The following is a 23,915-nucleotide window of genomic DNA, read 5'->3' as shown; positions in this document are numbered from 1 at the left end:
ACATGACATATGAGGCAGGGAGCAATAGAGATATAATCCCCCAACACACGCCACCACTCCGCCATGCCGACTATGTGTAGAGCGGAGCGCCACTGCTCCTGAGCCACAGGAGGACCCCCTGACATCCCACTACGTACATACTAGTGGCGAAAACAAGCGTTTTCTGGATGCGGGGGTCATGCTAGCATTAATCGATGACTAAGACTATGTGTGCATATCCATTGCGTTACATACCATCTGATGTGCGGTTTACCGAGCCGTCCCACGCGCACATCCCGTCCAGACCCAGTGCTGGACGGAAGGTGAACCCGTGACAAGCCAAATACACCGACCATCTCCCCGGTACCCTTCTCATCCGACATCGGGCAGATAGCTACTTCCAGAGAGCTGCCCCTCTTTGCGCCCGTCAGCGAACCCATCAGGATGTACACAAAGGCAGCATGTACGCCGGAACACGAAGATATGCTTATCTAGTGAGAATGACTAGTGTCAGCAGAGCACCTGCTGTTCCCTGGCCGGTATCCAGGGTGTCTCCGCAGATATCTTGACTCGGACGCTGGATTCTGATCGATTGCTACCGAATCAGAGCACGTCTGCGGATCACCAGTGCTGAGCCAAGATCTACGGAGACGTTCTACAATGTTTGTGATCCGGTAACCTCTCATCCATACAGGGCAGAGTTACAGCTGTCTCTAGAGACCCATTCCTCTAGCGCCCGTCGGCAACTCCAAAGATGTACGCGAGGCGCATGTAGTGCCATCAATATCCCTATGTGAGAATGAATAAACAAATGTGTCGGCAGAGCACCCGCCGTTCCCTGGAGTCCAGGGTATCTCTAGAGATAACTCGATTCAGACACTATGGATTCTGATTGGTAGCTACCAGATCAGAGCACGTCTGCGGATCACCACGCCCGAACCGAGATCTAAAGAGATGTTCTACTGCTATGGGTTAACAAGCCGACCCAGCCACCATCTGTACTGCCATTCATTTATTAATGCAGAAATTACGCTTGACCACATGGCCGCAAGCTCCGTTCATACAAAACTCATAGACCTCTGGGCTCCGAGGATGTCCAGGGCATTGGGGCGTACATAGCGCTCGTATGCCGATGAAGACCAACGCCCCATCATTTTCAGAGTGGCTGTAGGCACTTTGGATGAAGCCCAGGTGGCTGCCCCGATCCGGAAGCAGTGTGCTGTGTACAGCTCCGGGGCCAGCCCACAGCGAACACACAGTACGCGGAGTCGTTGCGCGAACCAGGATCTCGTCATGGCCTTGCCTTCGTCGGTGACGAACAAGGGCTCGGATGGCGTCGCCCGTGGGCGACATAGCAGATACCGGGACATGGAGGAGAGTGGACAAAAAATTGAAACGAGACAGAGCGTCAGTGCTTCTGTTCTCCAGGCCTGGAATGAATGTGGCTCGCAATATGAAATTACCAAGCACGCTTGTCCACGTTAGCCGTCTGACTAAGCGATTAATGAAAGGCACCGAAGACCTCCCTTTGTTGATGATGTACACTGTAGCTTCGTTGTCACAAAACACGGTTATTTTCTTCCTACACCATAAATGCCCCCACAACAGACAAGCAATCACAATTGGATACAATTCGTGTAGAGCCGTGGAGTAATTCTCCGGAGCCAGAGAGACTATCTCCGCGGGCCATGCTCCGGAGAACCACTCGTTACCGTGAAACCCCCCGAACCCAACCGAGGGAGCTGCGTCGGTGTAAAAATCGAGAGCGACGGACGACTCCACGGAATCGTGATAGAAAAAACTGATACCGTTCCAATGCTCGCACAGAACGCTCCAAAAACGCAAATCCGATCGGCACCCGTCGTCCAACACCACGCAGTCTTGGAGATGAGGCACGCTTTTAGCCAAGTCCAACAGACGGGACACGAATGCGCGGCCCTGGGGTATGATGCGCATTGCAAAATTCAGATGACCCAGCAACGAAAGCAGTTCACGTTTAGCCATCAAAGCAGCGCCCGAAGCGGCCTTCAGGACGCTTCGAACGCGCTCCAGTTTTTCCGCGGGTAACAACGCCTGCATGGAAACGCTATCTAGGTTGATACCGAGGAATTCCAAGGAGGTAAACGGGCCTACGGTTTCCTCCGCGGACAGCGGAACACCCAGGTCTCCAAACGTGTCCCTCAACACCGAGATACAGCGGGCGGGTGGAGACGACGGAAAATCCACCACCAAAAAATCGTCCAGAAGGTGCAAAACGAACGGCAGCCTGTGGACATTCACCAGGAATCCAGCACAGCGCCTCCGACAGCGAGTCAAAAATACGTGGGCTGCTGCGGCAGCCGAACGCCAACCTGACAAAGTACAGCTTGCTGCCCCACCTAACGCCGAATAAATGCCACTGAGAGGGGTGAAGAGGCATGACCTTAAACGCGTCGGTGATGTTGGCTTTCCCTAGCCACGCGCCCCTGCCAGCGGTTTTTATCATGCTGATGGCATTATCGACGCTTGCGTAGTACAGCGAAAACGGCTCCCGGGGAATCAAACTGTTAGTGCTGGGCACGACGCCATTGTGAGGGGCAGACAGGTCAATGATGAGGCGTTTCTTGCCAGAATACTTGCGCGTTGCGACGCCTATGGGGCTTACTCGGTACGGGGCAAAAGGGGGCGCGAGGAAAGGTCCGATCATAAACCCTTTAGCCACTTCCTTCTCGAGGAGCTTTTCGACGACCGCCGGCTCTTTGATCGCCGTTTGTAAATTGGGGCACTCATGACTCACGTCAGGCAGATAACAAAGACCAGCAAGAAACCCGTGCACCAAACCATCAAGTAAATATGACACAAAACAGCGATTGGGATGACTCCCCAACGCGGCAGAAAGTCTCGATACGTTGACTGGGGTTGACGGATGTTTAATCATTTCCCCTTCGGAGCAGGGCGGGCCCGACGAGGGCACACAGATCGGGGATGAGCATCCCCGCAATAACTGCAAGCATGCAGAAACCTACAATTAGTATATCTACACACACTTTCGTTGTACGTGATGCACAGCGAGGTGCTTGCAGCGGAGGAGGGCCGTACCTTCCTCCGACCGGCTTGACCGCCCGAGGTGGATGCACCGCAGGCCGACCCCTCTGCTTTGATCGGCGGTGCAAATGCAGTCCTCGGGCACAGATTCACCGTGTGGGCCAACGAACCGCACACGGAACAACACATCGGCACATGCCCGGTGAACACCCTGCTGACCAGATCGAGGTCGAGCACCGACCAATCCACACGGACGTTGAACTTTGTGATGTATAATGCCGCCTTGGCAGAAAAGCATTTGTGGTACTCATAGAAGAGAGTGCCGCCATAGCGCATTGCCAAATCCGAAATCAATGCCAGGTAGTTATCGAACTCCACACGGCGCTCAGGGTAAACCTCGCAGAGCGTGTCACGGTATACGCCGAAAGCCACGTAGAACTCGGGCAGAGTCAGGTTTTTGGACATCCTGGGATCACACCCCTTGAGGAGCACAGACACTTCCCCGCACTCGACTACCCGCCTGTCCACCGGATCCGCAGAGCATAGCAGTATCTTAACCAGATTGACGTCGGTACCTGCTAGAATTTGGCTCCTCAGATGGGCGGAAATGCCGGCCGCGGGAGACAGGAACGGCGCCCCAGAAGCGGCCGCTGGTAGGGCGGAAGCCAGAGTCCACCTAGGATTTGCTGCGAAGTCCAAGGCCGCAGGAGTGCTTCCGGACCCAGGAAACTGCAGAGCCAACGCCGTCGCCGACCTGCCCTCCAACGCGACGACACGAGCTCCCATGTCAGCCAGAGAAACTTTGATGTCCAACAGGGCCGCCAGCACCGGGTCCGAACTAGAGGTGGACGCCACCGGGGCCGGGCTCCTCCCCCGGACTCAAGCCCTTTTCCCGGATGCCGGTTGGGAAGAGGTGCCCCGTTTCCCCTTGCCTTTTCCTGCCGGAGCACTTGGGGGAGCGGGAGGAGCGATACCGCCGCACTCTATGAAAAAATCGAACAGTTCCTCGTGATTACATCCCCTGGGAGGAGACACACCCCGGTCGTACAGGGAGTCGAGGATACGATGGACTGGCCAATCGGTGATGGTAGCCGATCTCTGGGCCAGACACGAGCTGCGTCGTACTTGGCCATTCCCGTTGTCGCCGAGGTCCACGGAGGGTGCACCTCCGGGTGATCGATCGGAACCTCCACCGAACACCCCCAACAAACGGGTCGGCTCCGAATCAGAGTCGCCGCCCATGGCAAAACCGAAAAATATGACAGCCAAGAGAAGCGAGACCAGAAACAGCATGGGCAGCAGCACTGATCATACAACGACCGGGGTGAGTGTGTGCATATCCGCGCGTCTTTTAAAGACGCCTTATCGGACGTGGCCCAATGGATATGCGCTGCTACATGGGTGTGGTAGTGGGTGGAGTAAGGAAGGTGGAGTAAGATGCCTTACGTCCCCGATAACGCGCGCTGCCCGATTGCCCTGCCAGAACTAGCTGCGCTTATGAAGTTAAAACTGGAGAGGATACATAACAATGTATCAATGATATGTTACTAAATAAATACAGAAGCATGTTACAATATACAGGCTTATAAAACAAAGATTATGAAACTGTACGAGTTGGGCTAGACAGTACGGAGTAGAATGTTGATGGGCTGCTTCATTAACTAGCTCAGATGAGCTAATCAATACCAAGTAAAACTAAGGCAGTATTATTTCTGAACAAAAAGGAAGATTAAACATTACGGACGGTATGCTGTATAAATGTTCTTAGTTTGTCTAAAGAAAAACGATTACTTTTGTAACCCAACCGGATCAAAATGGACACAGAGCTTTGCTAACATTAGACATACAGGAACGGGCCATAAGGACAATTTTAAGTTCAGGTATTTGTCTTGTGTCACACTTTTAACATTTCAAAATCATATATCTTACCGAAGATGCTATCAAAGAGCTTAGAAAACAATTGATGAACAACAAGGCTATGTAGGTACCAGTGTTGGGAACGTTACCGTAAATGAGTTATTAGTTAGTTACTTATTTCAGAAGTAACTGCATTACTTTACTAATTACTGCATAGAAAAGTAATTAGTTACAAGGGAAAGTAACATTTGCATTACTTTTAATTCCCTGCCTCTATTATCAAATTAACGCACACAGATAGTTATACTATTTGAGTGTTGCAATGGCACAGTGTGGGACACGACAACTGTCAAATGTTATATCATTGTATGTTGCTCATTTGTTGCCTGAAGGCAACAGACTCAACTGATGACAGGTCGCATGTCTTGACAACATACCTGGCAATCAGTCTGTTTAGTTCTTTCTGGCTTAGAGACTGGAAATACTTCTATTTATAATCATGCCCGGGCTGTTTTGATGAAGTGGCTCCGACTGCCTGATCAGCGAAGCTAGCACTGGGTTCTTTCACGATTAGCTTTGTAGAAGCGTGTTGTTTTACTAGGTGCTTGTCAAGATAATAATCCAAATTATTATTATTATTATTATTTATTTTTTGATTTTGACTAACCAGTATATTTCTATCCTTGATATCTGGACAAGGGAAAAATAATGTCGATATTTCCATGACACAAAGCTTGCACGGCCCGAACTGTCGGCGATTGTGTGGGCTGGTCTAAAATGCAAAGTGATTCATTCATACAACGCGTCACCGTTAACTTGTTTAAATTAGATTAAAAACAGGAAATTGGGGAATTCATGAAAGAAAAAAGTAACAAGTCCATTTAAATTTCAGTAATGTAAATGCGTTATTTAATTGAAAAAAGTAATGAGTTACATTACTAGTTACCGCCAAAAGTGGTGGAGTTACAGTAACGCGTTACAAAGTAACGCGTTATTCCCAACACTGGTAGGCACGAACAGTTCTGACTTCGAAGCTGCGTCAACTGAAACAATGTAACACAACGTGAAACATATGTAGGCAATGATGTCACCACATCACTTGAAATTGAAATTTATTGTTTGGAGGATAACCCCTCGAGATGCAGCATCTCGTTTTCGAGGGGGTCCTCAAGACACAAGACAAAGACAAATACATGCACATTCAAACTCGCTCAAGTTCCCCAACTCCCAGACCTCACCCACCCCACCGACTCCCTATTGAATACATATCGTATTATTGAGAGGCATATATACACATATACACATATACATACATACATACATACATACATACATACATACATACATACATACATACATACATACATACATATGCACACATATACACAAACCTTCACCCATACCCTTACGGAAAGAACATATATTTACCAATATATGATTTGAAATACATTTTAATATATTGTAATATATTATTTTCCATTACATTGACCAATATATTATATATGGAAATACATGGGATAATATATTGATGATAAATATATTACTAATATATTATAAACTATAATATATATTCATGTAATAAATTGCAGAATACAGCAATGATTGCCGTTTTCCATATATTGCAATATATGGAACATGAATATACAATATATGTGGTTATATATCCCAAAATATATGCAATTATGTATTCATAAATAACCACCATAATCTATGCCGCTTTATATGGGAAAATGTATGGGTAATATATGTAAAGATATAGTGTCACATGTATGCTTCATATATGGTAGAATATATTTTAAATATAGGTACAATTATATGGAAAGATATATTGTACAATGCATGTGTACATATATGAGAACATGCCCACACAATGTACAGACATACATGGTGATATTTACATTTAGTCATTTAGCAGACAATCTTATCTAGTGACTTACAGTAAGTACAGGGACATACCCCAAGGCAAGTAGGGTGAATTGCCTTGCCCAAGGACACAGCTTCATTTTTTGCGCTTCTAAAATCGAACCGGCAACCTTCTGATTAATAGCCTGATTCCCTAACCGCTCAGCCATCTAGAAGGTATTTGAATAAGGTTGTCAACGGCAGTATTTCAAATGGAATCCCGATTCAAACAGTACCACCTGCTAACTGAAAATTTGCCCCCAAACACGTAAATACTGTAAGATTTACATTTATTTAGGGGGAAGTGGCTAATTCAAAAGAGGTTTGCTGGAAGCGTTCATTGTCATATATTTCAAATATTTTTCCATATAATTTTACCTATATTTAAAACATATTCCACAATATATTGAACACATATCTGTACATTTATTTCATGTATATCTTTCCATATAATTAGTATTCCCCCGTCAGGAATAGGCTTTAAGGTGACTTCCCCCTGAAGTACCCTGCAAAGTTTCACCTTAATATGTGAAAATTTTACTGAATTAGAGCTGTTTGAGCTTGGACCAAATGTGACTATGATTGCCGTAGGAGAAACGTCTTATTTTATTATTCAGTAACTGAACACTGCAAAGTCTAGATCTTGGAATGGCTCAATTGGATGAGAGGTTGTGCTGGTAACCTAAGGGTTCCAGGTTCAACTCCAGACATAGGCGTTTATTTATTTTTTACAAAACAGTTTCTAGTTTTCTGGGTAATCCCTGTGTAACTATCTATTATGTCAATTTTACAATATTTTGCCATTTTAAAGGAGGAATTCGCCATTGCTGCTTACAGCTATATTTTTTACATATAATTCAAATATATTCTACCATATATTAAACATACATGTGACACTATATCTTTACATATATTACCAATACATTTTCCCATATAAATCGGAATACATTATGGTGGTATTTATAGATTAAAAATAGCATATATTTTGGGATATATAAACACATATCATATATTCATGTTGAATATGTTGCAATATATTGAAAACGGCAATCATTTCTGTATTCTGCAATATATTGCAATATATTACATGAATATATATTATAGTTTATAATATATTAGTAATATATTTATCATCAATATATTATCCCATGTATTTCCGTACAATATAATTATTAAATCCCATATATGGACATATATTGCCTAATATATCACATCATATTTTCCAATATTCTGCAATATATTTTCTTTCCGTAAGGGTACACACGTACAGTATTTATTCATAAAGAAAAAAGAAAGAAAAGTCCAGTCAAACATGAGCAAAACATTTACAGCAACAATTTGCTTGTAAGTGATTATAAAGGGATATTTTAAAGGAGTGCAAAGAAGTGATAGATCTTAGAGACCCTGGTAGGCTTTTCCAGTCTGAAGGGGCTTTAAATTTAAAGGTACGCCTGCCACTCTCTTTTGAGATGTTTGGTACAGTAAAGAAGGGGTATTCGGTGTGTCTCAGTCTGTAGATCTATATGGAATTAAATATTCCTTCAGGTAAGGAGGTTAGTCAGAGTAGATACCTTTGAATATAATCTGGTACCAGTGAAACTGTCTTCTGGCCTTTGGTGATAATAAATTCAGTGTGTTATACATAATACAATGGTGAGTAGTGAACAGACATCTCAACACAAATCTACACATACTATTGAAAACAACATTTAGTGCTTTTAGATTGGATTCTGATGTGTTTTGATAGACTTACCTTGGATTGATGCTGATCTAATACATCTTTTTAAACAAAGAGATAAGGCATGGGAAAAGTACCGCCTGTCAAAGGACTCAACAGACTGGGCTGTGTATAAACAATTAGGAAATATGTGTACAACTAAAACAAGAAATGCTAAATCGAACTATTATAAAAATGATCTGTCTACCAACTTTAGAAGTCCTAAGAAGTTCTGGAAAAGTCTAAATTCTTTACTCAACAAATCGACTAAAAGCATTGCCACAAAAGTCGAAGTTCACAATGACATTATTAGTGATCCTTCTGCGGTTGCCAATGCTTTTAACCAACACTTCTCCACTATTTGTAGTTCACAATCGTTCAACCTCTCTTACTCTAATCCGATAGATGAGTTAAGCAGCTCCTTCTCAGGGCAGTGTATTTTTTTAGTTCCTTCATACAAGCTTCTGCACAACCAGTATCTTAATTTGATTTTCGCTGGAATTGGGCCGACACAACTTCAAAGTTTTGTATGTCTGCGCCAAACATTTCAGCCTCTACTGTTTCCTCAACTTGAGCCAATACAAAACTGGCCTTGCTGAAATAAAATTCTGGATCATTACTAACTCTCCTTAGGGTTAGGGTTAGCTAACCCTAACTTTAGCTACAAACCTTGGACAAGTAAGTTAACTAACGCTATATCATTTTGTTGCTTTACTGTATATGGTTACCTAGCTTGCTACCCTTAGAATGTGGCTGCAGCATTAGCTCTGCAGCTAACAGCTGAGTTACTGTTGCTAATGTAAAGGTAGATGGCATCAAGTATGTGTGTGAATACAAACGCTGTAACGCCAGTGTTTGTTATTTGGATAACCGTTATGCTGTTGGTGTTATGGCACGGGCGATATCCGCCTTTCTCTTCATTGAAATGACTGAGTATGCACCTCTGCAAACCAGGGTGATCAGATGAGAATGGCTAAATTCGAGGCATCTTACAGCAACGGGGGCTACGAGCCATTGCGATACATCCGTTGTAAACATTAGCGCATGTTGCCGCCCCTCCTCATTAGCATTTAAAGCTACAGACACAAAAACAGCGCGTTCTGAGGAAAGCTCATTGTGGGACTACTCGTAGTGGCTATAATTCTGCACTATGGCTGAATTTCAGGAAAGAGACTTCAGATACAGTAATAGGGGACCACTAAGGCCTATATAAAAGCATCCAAAAACAGCATTTCATGTCTCCTTTAAAGAAGAACATAGAAGAATGGCCAAAATGTGTCTAAATGGCCTGAGAAACAGGTAGCCAAAGCTATTCAGTAAATAAGAGTTCACTTCAATAAATTCATATATAAGCCTTTCATTGCCACAAATAATATTAACAAATTGAATCTTATACCTCAATTGAATGAGACGAAGTCAGTCATTTTGGGTAATGAGTCAAGATCCGGAATGAAAGACTCCGCATCTCCAGGGCTTTTGAACAGGACTGCTTTGCCCGCTGCGATGATCCTCAGTGAGGCCGGATAGAGAAGAGAATATTCCATATTCAGTTCGCGGAGCTTCTTCTTGATGTTGTCAAACTGCCGACGTTTGATGACCAAGCCAGTGCTGAAGTCAGGGAAGATGTGGACGCAGTTGCCTTTGTACTTTAGTTCATTTTTCTCACGTGAAAGACGTAGTATTTGTTGTTTATATTGGAGGCTGAGGAGTTTCACCAGGATTGGCCTTGGCCCAGGTTTCTGCACATTTGTGTGTACCGTAGTGGGATAACGATGGGCTCTCTCGATGACGGGAGGCAGCTTAAAGTTCTCTGCCCCCAGGAGTAGCTGGATAAGGTCTTGCATGAAACCAAGGATGTCCTGGCCCTCAGATTTTTCCAGAACATGCAAAAAGCGCAGATTATATTCCCTACTCCGATTCTCTGCATCCTCAATTTTGTTGCGCAGGTAAGAGTTTTCACTCACGAGTGTTTTAACATGCTTTTGTAGTTCAGTTAAATTGTCTTCATTTGCGCTTACTCTTTGTTCAAGTTGCGACACATGATCACCGAGTGTGGACAGCAAGCCTTGTATCGTTTGTAAGCCCGATTGAAGAGTATCCATTTTCGCATAAAAATGGGAAAACATATCCAATTTCAGTTGCTGTATAGCGTTCCAAATTGATTGATTGGAAATCGGTGTCTGATCCATGGTGAACTCTGGACACGCGGATCTCAGTTAGGAAACTTTGCAACAAACAACGTTTCTATGCAACAAACCGAGTTTCTTTGCAACGTGCAAAAGTTCAGTTTGTATTAAATTTGTTGCGAGATAATGGAACTTTAGAATTTGGGCTTTAAGGCCAAAATTATGACATTTAGCAGACTACACCTGACACTCCTGTTGCTTACGCCGCCATCTTGTTCCTTAGGACAAGACGTGAGATGCAAGACGTGAGATGCATCATTTCACTAACATTAAAGAACCTACAACCACAAGCCACATTGCAACTCAAGACAAGAGCCTTTTCATAAGGCCCAGTAGCAGACTCGTGCTGTCTGAGGCCGTCAAATGTCAGCACTCATGGAATGCCTCTTGTCCGATGAAAGTGGACCTACTGGATTGGAACTAATTGTTGTGTACACATTTATATTCAAATTATAATCAAACAAGAAAAATTATATGTGGACAAAGCCGCCCTCCTAATTGCATTCACTCTTATTTCCATAGCTATTGTGATTTCTAACTAGCATAATTACATATGTGGCCTACACATACGGGATTTAAGTCAATTGGAGTCATGGTTCATCAGAAAATATTCGTATGCCTTTCTAAATGTTCACCGTACACGGCGGACTGTATGGGTCACCACTGAATGGTTTCCCATTATAAATAAGGCATGAGTAGCAAATTTTAGACATTTTTGACTCATGGGGTGGAAATGCCATCACTTTGAAAATTGATAATTGGGCGGGGCCTGAAGTGCCACCTATGGGCCATGGTGGGCCATTTGTGGTGTGGTAGTTACTCATGGCCTATACTTTCAATCATTACACATTCTGATAGCTTTTTACCATTGCATACAAAATCAAAAATGCAATAACACTAAATCCAGATCCACAAGGGTCTTAGCTAAAAACCAAGGAAATGGGGTGGGGGCTTAGTCAGCCCACCCTTTTCAGAAAACCTTGGATGTGTGTGCGTCTCCCTAAGCTCACGTGTGTGTCAGGGGCCAGGATGTGTCTGTGAGAATTTGGAGCGCTGTGGAGCAAGGGAGACAGTTCATTGGAAGAAGCCCTAGCAATTAGCCAAGCATGCTTATTTAAAATATTCATAATAAACCTACTTATCATCTTACATTCAACTATTTCTCAGATTTATGTACGAAACATTATCAAGAGTCTTCCTTTGAACTTGTGATTGAATCGGAGTATTGATTAAGGTATAGCAAAAACTTATATTTCCCTTTTAATTCAATAATTTTGGAGATATGAAGTTGCTTTTGTACATGGTAACATTTTGTAGTGTCTACCTTGTGTGTGTGTGGAACAGATCAAGTCCCTAGGTCAATGTGGCACTTATTTATGGACACATGAAACATGTGCCACAGGTGTCAATATACCATTATGTTAATAATTTGGCCGTTTTGTATTCCTTATTGCTTTGCACCCTATAGGAAGACGTATGTCCTACAAATCAGATTTCAGTAGTTTTGGACACATTTTTATTCTACAGAAAAATCCAATAAGGTGGTCGCTATAGATCCTTGAGGCTTTTTTGTTCCTTATAAGCAGGCATTTGTACGCAATTTCAGAAGTTTGGGACTTGCAAATGGCATCACTTTGAAAATGGAGATATTGGGGCATTGCCCGTAATGCCACCTATTGTCTCACGTGGGCCATGTTTGGTATGGTAGTTACTAATACTCTGCAGTTTCAACATGCCACATTTCACTCTTTTTACATTACAGTCAAAGCTTTTAAAGAATGGATCTCTGCACGATGGGTCTGACCCACAGAACAAGTGGCCTTACAGAACATGCTTCAAAGTTGTCACTTTAAAAAAGAGTGGCATTTGGCCCCATCAGGCCAAGCTGTCTGAAAGTTGGAATGCATGCCTTCCTCATGGGGGAAAAAAAGACAAAAAAATAGGGCTGAACGATTAATTGCATTTGCGATAATATCGCAATGTGACAAAACAAGATTTTGGAATCGCAAAGGCTGCGATTTTACAAAATTACTCAAGCAGTAACAGCATTCATCACAAAGAGATATGATGCCCCTCGGTGATACACATACAGAAGGATCACTATGGCTGTAAGTGCCATTATGTTTCTGGTAGGCTACTGACTGGATCAGAAATGTTCAGACAGTGTTTCTTTTTCTTTTAAGATTGAACCTTTTAGATGCGTGATTTCTAAATATTTCTGACGGTCCCCACAGCGCAAGTTTTTTTTTTCTTCTCCAAAACGGTAGCTAGCTAGCTTAAGTTAAGAAAGTTCAACACACATGTTATTAGCCTAAGTTTAGCTTTGATTTACCAAAATATTTTCGAAGAGGTACAGGCGGTATGTTTCTGAACTTTGTGTGTTATGTTGCTGACTGGAGATCAGTATTATACATATTTCTTCGAATAAACGCTGCGGCGTTTATTAAATAACGTTAATTTTTTCGTGCTGCGTTTATTCAAGGGCGGCGTTTAATTAGTAAGAGAGATTTTGTGAATTGTAGCTGCAGTGCAGCCATAGACAAATTTGTTGCTGGCATTGTGAAAAAATAATCATTCAGCTAAAAACGCAGGTTTCATTTACTACCGCTGACCTCTTTGTCTATTCATTGTTTGTCTGAGTGCGGCAACTCCCTTTCTCATTGGCTATCAATTAGTTGTGCGTTGTTAGTACAACTGTCTCAAATACAAGTGTTCTACATTGTGTAGAAATCTGAAGCAGCATGCCGAAACGTTCAGACACGTTAGCTTTCAAATATAAGGCTATGTTATGTAGGCTACATGTGTAATAAATACTGGGGTTGAATTTAACAAATGAAATAACCGTTTTCGTTTTTTTTTTGGTGCTGCGTTTATTCGAGGGCGGCGTTTATTTGAAGAAATACGATATATCTATATTTATTAATAATAAATCATATCATAATTGCATATTAAATTGCAATATTAGTCAAAATAATCGCAATTACCTTATTTTCCGAAATCGTTCAGCCCTACGCAAGAACCCACAATGTTGGCAGCATGGATTTTTCTCTACAGTGAAAATTTGTGAAGAATTTCCAAAAAGTACCTAATCAGCCATTGCTCTATTTATTTTGAAATGTTGTGTGTATGTATGAAATACATGTCTGTATCATGTCAATTTTGTACAAGTTTGCAATGTTGAGGAGCAGGGACGTACACAGGAATTTTGAAGGGCAGTTGCTCTGGCCTGAAAAAAGGGCAACCCCTCCCCCCCAACCCTAACCACCAGCAGACATGTAGCTTAGTTTTCCTACCAAAACATTTGCATGTGATAATATAATGGGCTGGTTGTCTGGTAGGCAAGCTAGCCGTCTGATTATTTAGGCTAACTGTGGCAAACTGAGCCTGGATTTATGAAGATTTTAATTGATTTCCTAAAACTTGATGATCATTGTTCGTTAGTTATACATTTCCTACAACTTAAAACTCACCTTTTCTGACAACGTCAAAGCAGTTTTTTATCAACACAGAATAAAACAACCGTGACCGTCTCTTAAGTGCAAGAAAATGCAGGCTCAGGTGGCGGTCGCGTGCAGTACCGCAAAGTAAACAGAGTAGGGGGCATACCCCCCCCCCCCTCTCGTTGCCCATAGGCTTATCGATTGGAAGTGAATAAGGCTACTTTATAAAATGTTTCGGGTGGCGATTTTTTAAATCTAGGTCTACATGAAATTCTGCAGCTGTTTAAATTCATCATTATTTATTAAAAAAAAATCCTCGGAGGGGTACTTTGACTCGAGGAGGGCAATCGGGCAGTTGTCCGGGCAACCTTAGCCATAGCCTGTGCACGTCCCTGTTGAGGAGGAACCCGCCATTGCTGCCTGCAGCTATATTTATCTTGTCCTTGCGCCCCAATATCCCAAAAGGTACATTGATACAGGCCAGTAGGTACCCCCACACCAAATATGGGCCACATTTGACTTTAGGGGGCGCCACAGGCCACACCCAAAAGTCAGGTTGTTAGTGATGGCATTTGCACCCCATTGCTCCAATTCTTCTGAAACTTGGAGTACATGTCTTATTTCTCATTAGGAAAAAAAAGCCTCAAAGACCCATAAAACTTAAAGCTTAAAACTTTAAATGGCAACATTTCCTCTACTACGTATGCTGCTACAAGTCTGTTTATCTCTGCTTTGGTAACCTGCTGTTGAAAGTCGTCTCTGGTCAAGGTTTCTGCATGTAGTGTTTTTAGGGTGGAAGTATTCACATTATTTTGAGCTAGTCAGTTAAAATGACAGGAACATATTAGTAAAATGCAAGTTGTGCTGTGGGAAGAAGTGCCTATCATCCGCTAGGAACACAACAATTAAAAAGGGCAAACACAGCGCTTGGAAATTGTTGGCTAGGTTCCACGCTCTGAAAACGATGGCCTGGTCAGGACACCTGTGAAACAGCAAAAAATAGAGGTATTATCATCATCATTATCATCATCTAAGGTTGTCAACAAACGAAAGTTAAACAAACTCGTAGCTGGTTATGTGGTGGAAGAGATGCTTCCAATCTCAACAGACGACAATCTCCTACCTTCAGAAAGATAATAAATAAAATCCCCATGGCACGTTCATGTCATGTCGTGTGACTGTCAGACAGAAAAACATTTGCGAGCTACCTCAACAATGCATACTCAGAGATGGAAATGGAACTGAATAAAACATTTAAAGGACGCGTCTGCCACAGCAGACCTATGGACAACACAAAACAAAAGTTACATGGGAATGACAGCCCATTGGATCGATCCAGTAGCGGTTTGGCCATCTGGAGCACCGGGAGAATTCCCCGGGCCGAGACACTTCTGGGCCGGAGGGCCGCTTGCCTTATAATCACTTATAACTACTAGTAACATTTTGGCAGAAAATTGAGCAACACGGTTGGCCGGTCCCCTTTTCCCCAAGGCCGGTAGGTCTATTCCAAATGAACGTCTGTGCAGCCCTTTGTATCGCTTACACACGACAGTGACACTGAGATCGAAAGCTAGCTAGTAGAGACTATATAACGATCGAAAACCAGGCTAAGAAACGTAAGGGTCTGAAAAATAAGAGCCAAAAGACATAATCTTCACTAGACAAGGTTTTACCAATTGAAAAACTGATATGTTAATCTTACATAAAGTTCAAAAAACTATATTGAGCTCAAAAAACTATATTGAGCTCAAATAACGGCCAAAGGTTTTCGCTCGTGCACTGTGGGCACTCGCATGAACTGTGTAACTCCCTAACTTGCATGACATCAAACACAGAATGTGGATGCATTGGCAGGGCAGCTGTGGTGGCGTATACTGGGCCGGTTCTGGTGGGCCAGTCTTAGGGCTGCACAATTAATCTAATTTTAATCACAATCACGATTTCGGCTACCCACGATCAAATTCAGGTGATCGAGTGATATTTAAAAACCGTAATTCCGTTAATAGAACGCTCCGTATCAAAGTAATTTTTTGCAAAGCCAATCTAGCTCTCCGTAAACTTATAGGTGCGTTCGACATCGGCTGCGGCTGCATGAAATGACCAGCGTGAGTTGCCGCTTGCAGTCGGGGAGGAGTTATAAACGGCTCTGTAAAGTCGGAAAATTTGTAATTTAATGTATTGGGCTATTATAAACTCTTTCTCCAATCTGGCTGCAGCCGGCTGCGGCGTTGCATGTAGTCGAAAACACCTAATATCTGATCACGAGATGTTCCCTGCACCACGCAACTTAGGCCCCGTCCACACTATTCCGAGCAAATTTTCAAACGCATACATATGTCTGCGTTTGCACCTTCTGTCCACACTAATACGGCGTATTCGGACACGGAAAACTGAGCTTTTTAAATACGCTCCTCTAGCCAGAGACATTTGAAAACGCCGGGTTCACGTAGTAGTGTGGACGGGGTCCACGGAGCTTTTCAGATACGATGACGTTCAGTTGCTATGGCTTTGGGTTAGCTTTCGCTCTATAGCTATAATGTCAAGATGAACATGGAAGGTGAAAGAAATATGCTGCTCCATCTTTATAATTTATTTACCAGTTTAGTTAGTGTACTTCAGGTACAAGTATTATCACAAGTGATCTTGGGCTTGTGAAAAAAATTCTAAGGTACGGCCGAAAACGAACCCAGTCAAAAAGCCCAATATTCGTCCGAATCCTGGATTCGGTGCATCCCTACTCTCATCCCAACGCTGGAGATTCTGATGGATAAAACCATGGCAAAAGCTCTCCCAAATGACAGCCGGCCTTCCAGATTTGATTGTCTAGGTACACATTAGGCCTATATATATCATTTTACATTGGGTTTAATTTTGTGTCTTCCTCTTATATAATGTACAACCTTCATCCTATAAAAAAATAACTTTAAGGTCCTTTTCCTCATAAAAAGCTCTACACGGGCAAGGACCTAGCTACATTGCTAACTCCCTCATAAACTACACACCAGCTAGAACGCTGCGATCATCAAATGCAGGCCTATTAGAGGTCACCAGAAGCAGTCATAAGAAGATTGGTGATTCGGCCTTTGCTAATTATGCCCCAAAACTATGGAACAAATTACCCATAAATATTAGGGAAGCAAACACGCTAGACAATTTTAAAAGACAGCTTAAAACCTACCTTCCTCTTATATAATGTACAACCTTCATCCTATAAAAAAATACTCAACCTTAAAATGATAATAAATGCGTTTATATAATAAATAGATGATCATTTACAGTAAATTAACCAATAAGTAAACCTGCAAAATATACAAATGGCATTTGAAACGTGTTTTGTCCTTTTTTGGGGAATTTTATTATCCAACTAATAGAATTTTGTCTTGCAATCTGCAGGCCATTAAATCATGGTTCTCATCAATACTGGACAGTACCGAAGCCTTGCTGGCTGCAGTGACTCTTCCTAAATTTAAGATGTGCTGGGTGAAAGAGGGGAGAAAATATATTAAGACCCTGCTTATTGCCGAGGTTTGCTCACCCTGCGCTGATCAAGACACTGCGCGTCCACTGCCAGCGCAGAGCAGGGTGGCCACTGTTACGTGCACCACCGCCAGAAACCGTACGCGATTTTTTTTCTTTTCGAGGTAGACACCACAGACAGTTTCACAGAGGTCACAGATTATTTAAAGTCATCTCCAGAGATGCAATCACTTAACATGTTCCCCAGGATCAAGCAAATATGCTTGAAGCATAATACTTCAACTCCATCCAGTGCGCCTGTGGAGAGGCTTTTTAGCCTAGGGGGTCTCGTCCTTACTCCTAAGAGAAACAGACTCTCAGGCAGATGTTTTGAGAGATTACTCCTCCTGTGGCTCAATCATAATTTTCAGTAAAATAGTGCACACAAAATAACGAAAATAGGCATTTGCTTTTGAAAAATGTAATTGAGCTTAAACTACAAAATTGTTGTAATGTTTTTACCAAATTAGATGCGTAAAATGTGTGTACATGGCTAAATTTGGGAGGGGATTGTTCACTTGTAGGCTGAATATGCCTGGCCTAGAAATGTGAATGCACCTTCATGACAAACTCTTGATTAAAGATTATCAGGGTTCTCAAGTTTTGAAGACAGGCAAAAGTTACTTCCCCCCCCCCCCCAACAGGGGGTCAAAGGGGGGGCGAGTCGGACAAGTCTCAGGAATGGGGGTGTTTCATTTATAATATTAGTGTACCATATGTGGTGTTGGCTCCCATTTGAAACAGTTCGGCTCAAGCCCAGCCATTTTCTGGGTCATGATTGAGGACAATCATGGCCTTTTTAGGGGGCTTTCCTCAGAGGGCGAAAGAGACGATGCTTGATTCTCTAAGATGCTTAAAGATCACTATCCACTACAATATCTACAAAGATACACTAACCACCTATAACAAAACCACTCGTCTAGCAAGGAGAGAATATTTCTCCAACATTATTACAGAAAATGCCAGAAATTCCAGAGTTCTATTCTCCATCATTGACCAGCTGTTAAACACTGTCCCTGTCCCACCCCCATCTTCAGCAGTTAAATGTGAAGAGCTTGCTTTGTTCTTCAAGAACAAAATAACTTTGATCAGAGCTAGTATAATTAATAGTGGGGTCGATATAACCATAACCAGGAGCACATTTATCGTATCACACTATAGTATCAACTTTCCAAAATTGTCAGCGAATCTAACTCCACAACCTCAGATATTGATCCTATACCTACAACATTCTTTAAGCGAGTGTTTGATAGTGCCTCAGGTCCGGTGCTAGAGATTATAAACACATCCCTCAGAACTGGCGTCTTCCCAGATGCCTTCAAAACAGCTGTTGTAAAGCCCCTATTAAAGAAACCCAAATTGGATAACAGTCTACTTGCAAATTACAGACCAATATCAAACCTTCCATTTATTAGTAAAGTACTGGAAAAGATAGTTTTAGTCCAATTAAATTATTTTCTTGAAGAAAATAACATCCTGAAAGTCTCGCAGTCAGGTTTCAGGAAATATCACAGTACTGAAACTGCTCTCACCAAAATAATTAGCGACCTCAGATTAAACTCTGATGCAAATGAAGTCTCTATCCTTATCTTGCTAGATCTCAGTGCAGCATTTGATACCATTGATCACGACATCCTAATCAATAGACTGGAAAAGCTTATTGGGTTCACGGATAGTGTATTGAACTGGATAAAATCGTATATCACAGGAAGGACGTTTTATGTTAGTTTAGGAGACCATAGGTCCAAGAAACATAACAACTGCTATGGGGTTGCTCAAGGAAGTTGCTTAGGTCCATTACTTTTTTCTATTTATATGTTACCACTCGGCCACATAATCAGAGAACATAACACAGATTTTCATAGCTATGCGGATGACACACAACATATATATCCACTGAACCCAACGATGCAACGGCCATCAATTCCATTACCAACTGCCTGTTGGCAATAAACAAATGGATGAATGATAACTTTCTTAAATTAAATGAAGACAAAAACGAAGTCCTACTATGTGGCCCCAAATCCAAAAGAGAGATGCTTACTAAGAATCAAGGAGGCTTAACCCCCTGTCTTAAACCAGAGGTGACGAGTCTCTGTGTAATCCTGGACTCAGATTTGAATTTCAACTCTCACATAAATAAAGTGACCAAAACAGCTTTCTTTCACCTGAGGAATATAGCAAAGGTACGACCATTCATGAACCAAAATGATGCAGAGAAGTTAATTCTAGCCGGCTGGACTACTGTAACGCACTTTTCACTGGTCTTCCCAAGAAAACCACTGAAAGACTACAGCTCATTCAAAATTCTGCAGCTAGATTATTAACCAAAACTAAAAAGAGAGAACACATTAGTCCTGTCCTAGCTACTTTACACTGGCTCCCTGTTACCTTCAGAATTGACTTTAAGGTCCTTTTCCTCATAAAAAGCTCTACACGGGCAAGGACCTAGCTACATTGCTAACTCCCTCATAAACTACACACCAGCTAGAACGCTGCGATCATCAAATGCAGGCCTATTAGAGGTCACCAGAAGCAGTCATAAGAAGATTGGTGATTCGGCCTTTGCTAATTATGCCCCAAAACTATGGAACAAATTACCCATAAATATTAGGGAAGCAAACACGCTAGACAATTTTAAAAGACAGCTTAAAACCTACCTTTTTACCAAAGCATTTAAGTAATTTTATCTCAGAAGGGTTTTACTACTTTTATTAGCTATATTATTGTTGCTATTTTAAATATTACTTTTATCACTTGTATTATTGTTTTTATTGATTTTTTTGTAAAGCACCTTAAGCTACAATTCTTGTATGAAATGTGCTATATAAATAAATCTTACTTACTTACTTAATTGATTTTTATTTGACATCTTAGAAAGACAGATGCAATGATTAATGCATCCATGGCCATGATATAATTATGAAATATGACATGATTTTAAAAGTGACCTATAACATCGACTATGCAATACACTTCAATGTATTTAGTGCTAATAAAATTAAGCCTATTTGGAGAGAGATATTGATAATGTCATCGTGTGACAATATGTCAGTCATTGTGTGTGAACGAAAATATGACTAGGCCTAGACTACTTTTTCTGAGCAGTTGTTTTCCGTGAACAGGCTAGAAAACTGTTGGCAGACACTCGAAAACTGATGCTAATTATCTGGGAAAAATGTTCTAACAGCAGTCAAGTTGTCATTGTTTGTGCCAAACAAGTTGTGAATTTGTTGTAACATTAAAACAGGAGATCATGCTTAAAGTGATGGTCGAGCTCCAGTGGTTTCCTCTGTGGGTGAACAAAACTTTCGGAAGATGTAGTAGCAGAATCACGTGAACAATTCCAGGATTAAACTTTTTTTCATTGGGTGTTGCGTTAAATCTTACCCAGATCCAATGGTGCTATTTTCAGATTGTCTATTGTGTAGCCCCTTTCTTTTTTGATTGGCTAAGAAGTGGCAGGCTCAACTAAGAACTTGAGGGGGCACACACTTGATACCTGCCGGTTCCATAGTGAGAGCAGCGAGGCATATTAAATATATTATAAATAGTTTTTCCGCGTGAGAAATACAATGTGTGGCGGGAGTGCGTGAAAAAAGACTGAAATGAGTGACTGTCACGCTCAATGCGTGACACTTGAGCCCTGGATTATCATCTCAATAGAGCCTGAACAAAAAAGAAACGTTGGGTTATTTATTAACTAAATAGATCTGTCAAATGTGTTATATTAGCCCAATTGTTTCACTGTAGTCTTGAATTTCAATTCCTTAATTGTATATGATGCAGAGATGTTTATTGGCTATGGTTCATGACCAGAAATGACATGTTGCCTACAATCCTCCTTTTGAGAATGTGGGTTTCACAGTTTACAAATACTATAGCTGTTGTTGTTTTTTTATTGTTCTCTGCAATGGATTAATCTATTGAAGTCTATAAATACAAGCTGTTTAATACGCCTGGCCTGAAACTGTGGAAGCACTTGCATTTCTCAATAACTAATTTACTGAAGAATTGAGCTTAATCGAGCTTAAACTACAAAATGTTGGGTTATATTTGAACCAAATAGAAGTGTCAAATAATTTTTAGGTCAATTTGTTTTTTCGTAGTCTTGAATTTGATTTTCTCAATTGTTGTTTTTGGCTGTGATGGGTTTTTGTGATGGTCAACCCTTTAAATGTGCCTTCTGGGCATAAGAGTGACCAAGGTGAATTGTCTTAAAAATCAAATACTTTTCTTAATGTAACGCAAAAGTAACTTAACGCCTTACTCTCTACTGCAAGGAACTAAGTAACATAACTAGTTACTTTACAAGAAATATAACTAGTAACTGTAATTAGTTACTTTTAAAAGTAACGTTACCCAACACTGCTAATTATACATTGCTTTGGATGAAAACATATACTAATTAGATAAAATGTAACAGATAATGTAATAACCCTTTCTATATCATAACATATTAATGTGTATGTCCAAGCTGTGATTGCCTTACTTTCTGTCCACTCAATTTTTTTCAGTGTTCATTTGTTTTGGTCATCTAAAACTGACTTCCAGTTCTCTAAACCTTTTTGCCAATACTTATTTTTTCACATTTTCCCCAGGTGGTGATCCATACCAAAGCTGGCGAGCGTTTGTACAGGATCTCACCTTGGGCAAAGTATGTGACCCAGTGTGAGAAGTCGGTCGTCTATGACTGGGTGCACTGGGACCCGTTACAACCTTACCAAGTAAGTCGCAGTCTTTTGCATAATTTAAAAAGCTTTATTGTATACACACACTAAAATTACCAGCAAGCTGCAAATATCACAAAATCAACAGAGACTCCAAACAAATGGTGAGTAAATCAAATCAATGAATTACTACGGATGCAAGGGTATTTGTGCATCTCAGTTAATTAACAAGGTCGAGAGTGCGGTAGGGAGTCAGATGGCTGAGCGGTGAGGGAGTCGGCCTAGTAATCAGAAGGTTGCCGGATCGATTCCCCGCCATGCCACATGATGTTGTGTCCTTGGGCAAGGCACTTCACCCTACTTGCCTCGGGGGGAATGTCCCTGTACTTACTGTAAGTCGCTCTGGATAAAAGCGTCTGCTAAATGACTAAATGACTAAATGAGAGTGGGGAACTGCTCCCAGATCAGACAAAAGTTAGAATTTTTGGGGGGTGTCAAAGAAAATTCTAGCTGGACTTGTGTAGATTGAACATAGTCAAAGATGGCGGTTTCAATACAATTTATTTAGACTACAATTTACATATGATTAAACAAAGCTTTGCTGATCAGTCATTAACGAAGGAGCTGCCATCCACACAGATCGTTCGTAAGAGTGATAGAGAACTCAAACACATGCAATGCCTTATATAAACTTTAGATCAAATGGCATTCTATAAGGTCAATCAATCAATGTAGCAAACTCTGTGATTTGCTAACTCAACTTAGTGACAGTTTGAAACAATACATCTCCATACCAAGTGTCCCAAAGTTATTTGATGTCACAGCTCTCTCCAGAGCAGTAGATAATAAAACCACAGGGGTTGGCCAGCCATATGGTCAACTGTCCTTGGTGTGGTCATCTTCAAACAATACTTTTAATTAACACAAACAATGAAACAGGACACAGTCCTTCTCTAGCCAAAGTTCAGAGCAACTGCCTTATTGACCCATTGCACTGACCAGAGGACAGAAGGCCATATAAGATGCTTCACCCATCCCCCAGGGCAAGCTGCCCACAGAGCCATCAGCACCTCACATTCCTTTAAACTCAACTTAATTATCTATCCTTCCTGTCTCTTACCAATGAGCATAGAAGCTTATAGATTTCATACACATACATCTATGCATATGACCAACATTTCTACCACAGGGGTTAAACCCACATTTTTCTAATGGAAATAACAATGAACAGATACTTGGCTTTGAAAATAATCGTTTTACATCCTCACTAGAAATGGAACTAGTCAAGTAGAGTATGCCTTGTAGAATTCATCTGTAAAACCATCAGGGCCAGGGGATTTACCATTTTGCTTTAACACTAAGCTACCATTTACTAACAGGATTGCGCCCATCAGGCGTGAAATAGCGAGTAAAGACATAACGCCGTATTTACAAAGACAGCGCACAGATTGGAATGCTTGGAATGTTGACGGTATCTTGATTTGAGTTGAAAATGTTGAAGGGAACTTGAGACAAAATCCATTGATTCACTACATATTAATTAGAAGGGGGCTGGGATGTTGCACTTTTCAAACAGCCTGAAAGATGCATTCATGATTTACCAGCTCAAACAAAGTAAAATACA

General features: G+C 41.7%; 1 protein-coding gene across 4 annotated transcripts in view; it reads left to right on the top strand.

Annotated features, from left to right (window-relative positions):
• The window catches only part of LOC124466127 (1,4-alpha-glucan-branching enzyme-like), a 144,927-nt gene that overhangs the window by 26,326 nt on the left and 94,686 nt on the right, over positions 1 to 23,915 (top strand). For all 4 annotated transcript variants that reach the window (XM_047017807.1, XM_047017808.1, XM_047017805.1 and 1 more), the window contains exon 5: positions 22,223 to 22,348. In XM_047017807.1, coding sequence (XP_046873763.1) covers positions 22,223 to 22,348 — 126 coding nt within the window. The remainder of the gene's footprint in view (positions 1 to 22,222; positions 22,349 to 23,915) is intronic.

The sequence above is a fragment of the Hypomesus transpacificus genome, unplaced genomic scaffold (assembly GCF_021917145.1).
Source record: "Hypomesus transpacificus isolate Combined female unplaced genomic scaffold, fHypTra1 scaffold_65, whole genome shotgun sequence".
NCBI classification, from domain to species: domain Eukaryota; kingdom Metazoa; phylum Chordata; class Actinopteri; order Osmeriformes; family Osmeridae; genus Hypomesus; species Hypomesus transpacificus.
This window is presented reverse-complemented; position numbering and strand designations above follow the sequence as displayed.